This window comes from Stigmatopora argus, chromosome 10 (genome assembly GCF_051989625.1).
Source record: "Stigmatopora argus isolate UIUO_Sarg chromosome 10, RoL_Sarg_1.0, whole genome shotgun sequence".
Classification (NCBI taxonomy): Eukaryota; Metazoa; Chordata; class Actinopteri; order Syngnathiformes; family Syngnathidae; genus Stigmatopora; species Stigmatopora argus.
The window spans coordinates 323,281-334,124 of record NC_135396.1 but is presented as its reverse complement, the minus strand read 5'-3'; the positions used below and the strand labels follow the sequence as shown (position 1 = coordinate 334,124).

Genomic DNA, 10,844 nt, shown 5'->3' with positions numbered 1-10,844 from the left:
CGGCGGGAGGGGACCAACAGTATTGTCCCCCCCCACCAGAGGTGGGGCAAGATTTTTGGTTCCGGTCGTGACCGGGATGCGAACCCAGGACCCTGGATCTCAGAGGCTAATGCTCTAACCGCTAAGCCGGCGGAGCCCCCAATAATTTCAGTTAAAAAAAAAAACTTGACATGGGTTTAGGGCACGAAGCAATAAACAAAAAGGTAGCGCAGCCGGGATGCGAACCCACGCAGCCAGAGGTCCATGGTTCCGAGGGCAACGCACTAAGCAGTTAGGCCACGACACTCCAATAGAAAAAGTGTGAATGATAGATGCCACTGCTTCTCACATGCTAAGTGAGCACTTGAGCTAATTGGCAACATAAGTGTAAGTTACAGCAGCTGGTAGTTATTGACAGGCAATGGGTTGGTCGGTCTCCCATCTGAGTAGTGACCAGGACCAATCCTGCTTAAGATGAGGCATTTTCAGGGTAGTATGCCATAAGGTCAACTAGGACATGAGATTTGATGTTTTGAGTAGCACCTATCATTTTAGCAAAAGCAAACTTTGACCTGTTTACTGCACGTTTTTCTTTGAATTTGGTCGGCAAACATTTTAGCCATTAACGGGAATGGACGTCCAATCTATTTGAAGTGCAGTGACGAACACTGCCCGTTCCAACTCTCCCACTTCAAATGGATTAGTCGTCTACTCAAGATAGATAGACTCATTTCAACTAAAAGTGATGCCACAATTGGATTTCTACCACTCTTTCTATATCTTTTTTTTAACGTAGCTGGCACCCATCTTGGCGGTGTCGGAGCAACACTACAACAACGAGACCCGATGGGACGACGGACGAAAACGTGTACATTCATACGCCTCTCGGCAAAAGGTAGGCCCAACGCCATTTAAAAAATAAAAAAAGATATATATGCCGATGATCATGGCGTCTATGCATTTGTCATTTGTTGCGGCAGTCTGTGGTAGTGGAAAGGAAGGCGGAATGGAAGGCCACCGCCGCTTCGACGGATGGCCACGGATCGCTTTAGCTTAGCTTTTAGCTCCGCCGCAGTCCGGTTGCCTCCGATTGGACCTTTGCCCACCATTCGTCCGACGACGACGAGCGACCCGACGACAAACGGAGGCCATTTTGGCGCCAGGGTCATCTGCTGGGACCAATCGTTCCAAAGGTCGGCCACGGATCGTCCCAAATCTGCCATGCCGGTCGGTCGGGGGGCGAGGAAACGTTTCACCATTGGCCCGGCCACTCCCTAGCCGGACACCCAGCTGTGCGTGGTGGTCTTCACCCCGCGGGGGAAGCCCGGATGGGTCGCCACGGGCTCAAAGTTGAAGTCCAACGCGTCCCCGTCCATCAGCGTCTCGTGGAGGACGGTGTCCATGTCGAACTCGAACTTCTCGATGGACATGTCGTCCAAATCGCTGGGCAGTTTCTCCGGGTGGGGGGGCGCCATGGCCGGCGGGCCCGCCGGGCCCGCCGTGCTCGCCCGCCCGTAGCCGTTGGTGTTGAGCGGGCAGAAGACGACGCCGGGCGGGCCCAGGTGGCCGTAGGGCAGCTGCGCCGGGTTCTTGGCGCAGGGCGGGCGCGCCGCCATCCCTCCGCCGACGGACATGAGCAGGCGGCCGTTGAGCGACGAGGGGCGGGGCCGCGAGTCGCCCCCCGCCGCCAGTTCGGACACGCGCCGGACGGCGGCCGCGACGTAGGGCCGGGACCCGGTGGTGGCGCCCGCCAAGGGCGGGAGGTCCCCGTGCCGATCGGCGTCAGACGTGAGCAGCTCCTTGAGGAGCCCGGGCGGCCCCCGGCCGTACGCGAAGGGGGCCTCGCTTTCCGGCAGGCCCCGCATGGGCGACATGGCGTCCATCCCCACCTGCCCGTACGCGCACTCGCGGTACTCGGGCTGAGGCTGCGACGACGACGACGACAACACCACCACGCCGCCGGGGGAGCCGTACGAGGGGTACCCGGGGCCGGCCGGCATCATGGGGGAGGGCGAGGAACCGGGGGTGGCCCCGCCCCCGCCCGCCTGGGAACTAGCGGGCGACAGCAGGTTGAAACTGTCCAGGAGGTTCTCCACCGCGCTCTCGGAGCCTCGTCCCAGGGAGCTGGCCATCTCGGAGAGGCTGGGCAGGGCGCCGGCCATCTTGGGGGCCGGGTAGCCCAGGTGCGCCTCGTTCTGGGCGCCGGCCATCTTGGGGGCCGGGTAGCCCAGGTGCGCCTCGGCCTGGGCCTCGCCCAGCTCGTCCTCGGCCACGAAGGGCGACAGGCGCCCGCTAAGCGTGCTGGCGTTGGAACTGGCGCGGGGACGGAAGCCGTTCCAGGCGTCGGGCTCCTCGTGGCCGGGGCTGCCGGGCCACTTGGCGTAGGAGCCCGGGCTGTCGGCGGCCGTGCCGCCGTTGCCGCCGCCTCCGCCACCGCCACCGCCGCCCTCGGGGCCGCCTTGCAGCGACAGCTAGGGGAGCAGAGAGAGACAAATTAACCCACAGCTATGGAAAGGAAAGGTGAAATGTGGAGTGGGCTGCCTAGCAAGACATTTTCTCCAATACGGGATGAAATCAACCCACCTTTTTCTTGGCGGCGCGTCCTCGGCTCTTGGCGAACTTGCCGTTGTTGTTGTCCATGGAGGCGGCCCGGCGACGCGGCGACTTGCCGCTCTTGCCGCCCTCGGGGTTGAGCATCCACCACGAGCTCTTGCCCGTGCCCTCGTTCTGGACGCGCACGAAGCGGCTGTGCAGCGACAGGTTGTGGCGGATGGAGTTCTGGATTGACACAAAAAAAAAAAACAATTATTTTCACATTTGAAATCATTCTTCCACATTACATTTGCTCCCGCTGTATTTATCAATGACAAATGAATGTATCATTTATACGAGGGATTAAAAGGAACTTGAAATGTGTTCACTTTTTTTTAATGGACTTGCTACCACTACGTTGAAATTTCATTCTAATGTGAAGTATAATGACAATAAAAGCATTCAATTCAATTGAATTGACGGCCACAGAGGCTCAGTCCATTTTTGACTGGGGGTCCAATAGGAATGGACAACCAAAAAATGACTCCATTCCATTTTCATAGCAAAGCCACTCCAACTTTAAAGCCATCATTTGACTAAATCCTTCATAAAGTGTCCTGCCTGCCACGGTGAGTCAGCAGAGGCCTGTACGCTCAACAAACACCAAAGAATGAAACGAGGACGTAGCCAATCTGGCCCGCTTTTGCACCGAAAACGGACGTCCGATCCGTTTGAAGCGGGAGGGGCGGGAGGTGGGCCGGGGGGGCGCTTTTATTCCTTTGGCTTTTCACTCTTTCTTAATGGTGTTGTGCAGTACGGTTGCTGGGCGACAAGTATTTTTGTGCCGGCAGTAAGTGGGGCGTAAGTAAAGCACTGCAAACAAATGAGCGGCACGGCGCGGCGCGGCGCGGCGCAATATTGGCCAAAGGTCTGCCGAGCAAAGCGCACAAGAAGGGAAACAAACGCCACCCTCTTGTCACCACCCCACTAACATTTTCCACTCCATTAAAACAACAACAACAAAGATACAATCATGTCGCTTTTGAAAAAGCAAAATGAAAACTCTTTCCTCCTTTCAAATGTCAGCTGCTTGGCGGGCGGGAAAATCCCCACGCCACACCAAAGCCACAAAAGCCGCAAAAGCTGCAAAAAGCTGCAAAAAGCCCAGTCGACGTTCTCACCACTTTGACCCATTCTCATCGTTCGAAACGGATCCGGCAACAACATTTTTTGTTTGGGGTAAAATCCAACTCACGTCATATAAACTCATTCAAAAAATCAATCATGTACATATATACAGTTTGTTAGAAAAAAAGCCAACGTTAACAAAAACATCCCAAATCATTTCCGCTGGGGGAAAAGACTCAGATATACACAAGGAAGTCACCTGGAAAAGCCCCCAAATCTACAGGAAGTGACCTGGAAAATGCCCTAAACTCAACAGGAAATGATTCAAAAAAGACCAAAAGCAACAAGAAATGACCTCAAATGAACAGCTACTTCCTACTTACTAGCTTTGAACAGGAAATGCCAGAGACAACAGGAAATGAGCCCAGAATGTGCAGGAAGTCAGTCAAAATCAACCCTAAGTGACCCGCAAATACCCTAAAAGTGACAGTTAGTTCATAAGGAAGTTATCCAGAAATGCAAGTGAAAAGCGCTTTCATCGCCCCTACCAAGATGGCCGCCCCGAGGCCACGTTCCCATCGAATGAGCAATAAAGCCACAAGTATAACTTATTTTAAATCCTCTGCTATTTCCCGTTATGGACGTCTCCAAAGGACGACTGAACGCCGCAAAATTTCGACGTCCGACGGCGACGAGCGCTCCTTGTTTACGTGGCTGGCGGCCATCTTGCCTAGGTCCACCCGCCTAAGGACACCACGGCTGAAAAAATACAGAGCACGGGCACGTTATTTCTCAGTCGTCGCGGATAGCCACCACCTCATTTTAAAGACTCGATTTACGTGAAGCCATGTTTTGTTTTTGTTTTGTTTTCTTCCGGCTGCTGTATTGTTAAGCGACACGACAAGAGTCTTGTGACTGGTCAACATCCGACCTAGTTTGAGGAATCTGGACATTCCGGCTAATCACGGTGTGCAAAGTTCAATGGTAATCACGTGCGTGCGGGCGTGCGGGCGTGCATGCGTCTTGCTATCTATGTGTTGGGAAAGAGTAGAGACACAATCCGCATTCCTTCCAAACGCCAAGGTTTGGCAGCAACGTGCCACCAAGGACATTTTCCCCACTTCCTTTTAACAAACGCGCGCGGGGGTGTCCAAACTGCAGCGCGGTTTGACTGGCAAATGATACAAATATATATCATTGAATCCGACCCGCAAAAAAAGCTGAAATTATGTTGCGCTTCTCTGCTTGAACACTAGATGGAGCTAGCCAGGTTAACAGTGCCTCTATTATTTCCAGTCCATATAGGAAATTGTAGAACATTTTTGTATTTCACTTAAAAGAAAAATGACACTATATTTTTGGCCGGGCACTGGACATTTTCTCTGTGTTCTGGGCTGGGCTCAAAGCGAGCGGCGAGGGGTTAAACCCGGTCGGCGCGGAAACCTCGGGGCACGTTCGCAAGCCACCCCTTCCCGTCAGGCACAGGAAGTCGACTCCGCTTCCTGTGCCTGCGCGCCCTCACGTGATCACTTCCTGCTGTTTGGAAAATGCCCGGACCGACCGACCGACCGACCGACTGACATTTACTAAGTGACTTGTTGGCGCTAGACCCAAAATGGCCGCCGTTGACAAGAATAGACTTCCCATTGTTTACAATTGACGGCACTAGACGTCCATCGTGAGGGAGGGGACAATCAACAAATGTATCAGCCCAAAATCTACAGGAGGTCAATATACCCTTCAATAAAGAGGATAAGATCCAAAAAGTATGGAAAGTGACCTAGGAGAAACAGGAATTGAGCCAAAATGATGGCCTTTCTTTCTTTCTTTCTTTCTTTTTCTTTTTTCCACAGGAGCAAAAACTCACGTCGGTTACAGCTTGTGACTTCATCCTTTTTTTGGGGGCATTCTATTTTTAAAGAGTGACTTTTGCTGCGTCTTTTGGGAAGCGTTGGAACAGTGGGCCGCTTGTGCGAGCGCTCGATCCCGAGGCCACGCGTGGCGCTATTTTAACAACGGACGCCTTTTGTTTTACTTTCTCAGCCCTCGTGTACGGCACGTGAAAATCGAAAGAGAGAAAGAAGAGGAAAAAAAAAAAAAGATTCCACCCTTGGACGCATGCCATTTCCTTTGTGCGTTTACCGCGGCGCCGATTTTCCGCCCACTTTTCTGCGCCGTTGACACGAGTTAAGCGGCGTTGTCACCAACAACTGCATATGGATACTCAAAATAACACTTGAGGACTAGCTCAATAAAAAAAATAACGGGTGAAAAGTCAACATAGTCTTTCAGTTTTTCTCCATTAATATATGTTCTTTTTGACAAGGACAAAAAAACACCCACCCAAATTTAACAGGAAGTGACCTGGTAATACCCCAAAAGGCCACCAGGTCAGTCAATCAATCACTCATTCACTTTCTTTCTGATTTTACTTGTGTTTTTGGCTTGAGTTTGATTGATTTGAGGTTACAAAATCAAGATAAAATCAAAAATGCCATAGTAGGGGGGGAAACAAAAAGAATGAAAAATTCCTCAAGAAAGTGTCGGCCTTGGATTTCCCGTCTCCGCGGGTTAGACGACAGACGGAGGGGGGGGGGAGCGGACACCTGGCTTATCAACCACTTCCCGCCGCAGGAAGAGCTGGCCGTCGCCGATACGGACGGCGCTGAAAGGCGGGGGATTGAAAAGCGGGACGCCAAAGTTTGACACCGGAGAGGTGGACCACGTGCTCAAAATGGCACTGGAAAAAAACGGGGGGAAAGACACCTTCAAGCCACCGAGCAAATATCTCCAGGAGGCCCGAATGGGTTCCAGGGGACGGCGCCGGACGTCCGATCCGTTTGGACTCGGAGGGGCACGTGAACCCGCCGCGTGGGCCCACCCACCGGCGACCCAAATGTGGGTAAAGAGGAGTCATGGGTGGCAACGGATTACCGGAGCCACGCTTAAATCATCTCTTTTATGGTGGCCAAAAAGACATTTTCAATGGCTAAAGTGTTTATACTAATAACTGTGCCCAAAATGGAGTCCCGTTACTAAAGTGAAGCCGCCAGTTGATGGTCATCTGTACCCACAGATCAGGAAGCTGTGGCACGGATGATGGCGATAAACTGCGGGTGCTCATTACTAAAAGCTTGCTAGTTTTTCAATTCCATAAGCAGAACCCACATTTCAACCATTTGTTGCCAGATATTAGCCTTCTATATTCACTGTTTAGTGATTTGTGGGTACAAATGAGTCATCTGTTACCCATAGATTATTAGTTGTGTAGGTAACTTTATCTCTGTGTTACAGAGACCCCCAGGTGCCAGAATAGATCATAATAAAAAAGGACAACATTTTTGGGGTTGTTATTGCTCATCTGTGGATACTGTTTACTAACTTTGTCTTTTACACACAGTCCACTTGAGTCATCTGTACCCACACTTTAGTCATCCGTAGCATAAAAGCTCAGCTCAGTGGCACGGCACGGCGGCTTGGCACGGGAGCTTTCACTCTCGCCGGGTGACGGGCAGGAAAGCCAAAAAGCCAAAATTCAGGGGAAAACGGGGAAAATGGCCGCCCACGTCGTCAATTTGGTGACTTGAAAAGAAACCCGCGCAGCCCTTTTTAAGTGGTATTCTGGGGTTGGAGTTTCCGGCCTCATGTTTCAGGGGGTCGAGGGTTCGATCCCAGCCAGGGCCTCACTCTGTGGAGTTTGCAGGTACTCCCCGAGGCGTGTGGCTTTTCTCTGGGCACTTTCCATGGTCACTTCCTGCAAATTTGGGTCACTTCCTGGATACTTGAGATCATTTCCTGCTGATTTTGGAGCTTCTCTCTCTCATGTCACTTGGCGGTCGCTCACTCTCTCACTTCATTTGGGTCCGATTCTAGGAAGAGTTCATCAAAAATCCAACATTCCATTGAGGTTTTTTTTCCCCCCCCTCTTTCTTTTTTTTATTGACGTGATCTGAAAAAGGCTCCCTTGGAGGTGGAGCAAGTATTTGGGTTCTTTTTCTGCAGGTGGGCTGGCTGGCGATGCCCTGGAAAAGCCCAGCCAAGCAGACTGTTTGCCACTTGTTCGCTCGCTTGCTCAGAGTTGCATAAGAAGAGCTTTACTGGAATCGGGGAGCCGCGGGCCAAAGTCTGGTGCCACTGGTTAGTCAGCGGAACTGTGAGGCACTGTGTTAGCGCGGTGGCGGGGTGGGGAGAGACGGGGAGGGGCGGCGCTGGAGACAGTCAGTCAGCCAGCCAGTCAGCTAGCTAGCTAGCGCATTACTTGGCCCTAGTAATTAAAGCCCTACTGCTGGCAAACGCACAGACGCCACGGCGGGCGGGCAGGCAGGCAGGCAGACACCCGGCCCGACATTCCAACACATCTAGCTTTCCTGTCTGCCCCCCCCCCCCCCCCCCCCCCCACCTCTGCATTCTGCTTTCCTTTCCGATCCTTCCCGACATGTTTTTCTTTAGACGGCATATTTGGCTAATCTAATCAAGAGTTTAAAGTCAGACTATTACTTCAGAGGGAATTTTACTCCATTGGACTTTGCTGAGCCACAACTCGGACTCCTTTTCTTTACAAAAAAACAACAACCAAACAAGCGCCATAAACTGTCTAGCCGTTGGCTAGCTAGCCAGAGATGCTACGTCACAGACGGTGTCTTTGCGTTTTAGTCGTTTTTCCCCAATAAATGCCATCGTTTGATGGGAAAATGCTCCATTTGCCAGCATTGGAGCATAAACCCCGCCTCCAGAGTGGATTGAGCATGTAAAAGGAAGCAAGTAGCAAACATTTGACTCAAAACTGCTTTGACCAAGCGACAAACCAATTGGCTGCTTTTCAGCTTCAACTGCCCTAAAATACAAGGGCTGCTACGGGGTTAGCGCGCGGGCTAGGTGCCCTCGTTCACAATAACGCGGGAACCAAAACCACGTGGCGTTGTTGGCCCCGGCCGGCCGGCCCGCGGGAGTTACAATTCACAGTCAGTCACGTGATCGAATCCCTCACTTTCGACCCGGCCCAGTCGGCGGGGGCGTGCTAACGACCGACGGCCGCTCGGTCGCCGAACCCGCTCGGAACGCCGTGTTTCTCCGCAGTTTGTTTGGAGGCGTGGGAGGGAAGAGGGGGGGGGGGGGGCATGTTTACCCCCGGCCCGGCGAGGAATGCCGGGTCGGGAGTGCGCCGCGTACACGGGGAACGCGGCCGAAGGCCGGATCGATCCCGGCCGCGCAATGGCGTCAAAGCGTGGCGGCGTCAAAGCGTGGCGGCGTCAAAGCGCGAAAAATATTTGCCAGCGGCCTCATCTGATTGACGGGAGCCAACGCGTCTTTTGTAAAAGGGGCGGGGTTGGAGGGATGAATGGCCTACGGCGTGGGTCAATTCCGCCTCATTAATGACAGCGCCCCGTGATGAATTTCTCCCCGCCGTCAGAGACAATGGGAGCGGGGCGCGTGGGTCACATCCCGCCCGGCCTGGCCTGGCCATCCCGTGACGGACGGCTTCCTTTTCATCCGGGCTTTATTGACTTTGCGCCAATTAGCCCGCAATCACGTGTGGGCCTCGCCGACTTCCCGGTCAGCGGACACCGTGAATCAAAGGCGGCGAGCGGTCGGGTGACCGTCGCGGCTGGCAAACGCCCAGCGACGCTCGTGAGCCCCAAAAGTTTTCGAGTGAGAAGAAGGCCAGGTCAAGACCAGTTTGCCGGACTTCCCTTTTTCAAAAATAAAGAGGTCCCAGATTTTGCCAAACCCTCACCAATGAGTTGATCACCAGTAGACGTTCAGTCCGTTTTTGGATTGGATTGGATAACTTTATTCAACCCGTATTCAGGAAATTTCGTTGGGTTTACCGACATTTGTTGGCTCGCTGCGAGTCCTCCCACGTCATATGAGTCGGACGTCTAACGACTTCAACACTAACCGCAACCAAAGAGTGGATCACGACCTGACGGCGAGCGAACCCTCCCGGACGAAATGGCCATCTCGCAGCGCCCATTGCGACCAATTCGTCAGCAAACGAACAAGAGTGGAAATCGTCAAACGACGGCACCTTTCTGCTCATCTAATGTTGTTGTAGCTAAAGGAAGTCAGCGCACTTTGAATGAAAAGTTCACGGCAAAGTTCTAGAGAAGTTGTGGCTTTTTCAAACCCCCCTAACCCAATCACACGACCGATTGAGCGGCGTCCAAAGTTGTTCCACCGCGTCCCTCCCGCCCTTGGAACCCAACCGAATCAAGCGTCCTACCTTCCATCCAGCCGAGCTGTTGCTGTCCCCCTTGTCCTTAAAGTAAGGCACGCTCTTCACCATCCAGTCGTAGATCTGCGACAGCGTCAGTCTGTTCTCCGGAGAGCTCTCGATGGCTTTGGTGATCAGGTCCGCGTACGACATGTTCCCCCAGGCGTTCCTTCGGGACGAGCTGCTCTTCCTCTGAGCCGCGGAAGAGGTTGCGGCGGCAGCGGCGGCAGCGACGGCCCCGGGTGAGGACGAGCCGGCGCCCGGCGTAGAGATCAGAGCCACTTGTTGCTGCTGCTGCTGGATCGGTGGGCTGGTGAGATGATGATGATGATGATGAAGATGAGGATGATGCTGTTGCTGCTGCTGAGGATGCGGCTGGTGGACGCACGCCTCTTGGCACTGGAACTCAAAGTCCTCGTTCTCCTCCAGAAGGCCCAGGTTGCTCAGAAAGTCGCAACCGGAACCGGCGGGCTCCTGCTTGACCGACGCGTCCGCTTCCGAGTCGCCCGGGTGGACCGACAACTCCGGCCGGGGAAGAGGCCAGGTGCACGAGCGGGGTCGGGCCAGGGGCTCGAAGTCCGGGTCCACGTCCACCGAGTGTGGTTGTTGTTGTTGTTGTTGTTCCGCCATGGCCAACGAACGCCGCCGCCGCCGAGCCGAGCTGAGCCGAGCCGAGCCGGGACGTCTCCAGTCCGGAGGCGAAGGAAAGAAAGCAGAAAGAAAAGAAAAAAAGCACGTCGACTTGAGCTTTTCACATCCCCGAACGCTCGAAAAGAGCTTTTTGGGACGGGGTTCCACTGGGGGAAGGGGAGAAGCGGTGCCGCCTGTTGAATGTGCGCGTCGTCCAGCGTGTGAGCACTTTTACTGGAAGTGGCGTTGACGCGGATGGACACGCCCACCGCTGATGAACACCTGGCGCTTGCCAATCAGCGCCAGCTGCGTCGGCGGGGGGATGGGCGACGGGGGAGTGGGGGGGACCTTGTTTTCATTC

General features: G+C 53.8%; 1 protein-coding gene across 1 annotated transcript; it reads right to left on the bottom strand.

The window, feature by feature from the left end:
• Positions 1-408: 408 nt before the first annotated feature.
• On the bottom strand, positions 409-10,813 carry foxo1a (forkhead box O1 a). Its single transcript, XM_077611067.1, has 3 exons — positions 9,863-10,813; positions 2,563-2,757; positions 409-2,450 (listed from the first exon to the last, which is right to left on the bottom strand). The coding sequence occupies exons 1-3, from the start codon at positions 10,481-10,483 to the stop codon at positions 1,254-1,256; spliced, it is 2,013 nt and encodes a 670-aa protein (XP_077467193.1). The 5' UTR covers positions 10,484-10,813; the 3' UTR covers positions 409-1,253.
• Positions 10,814-10,844: the final 31 nt, after the last annotated feature.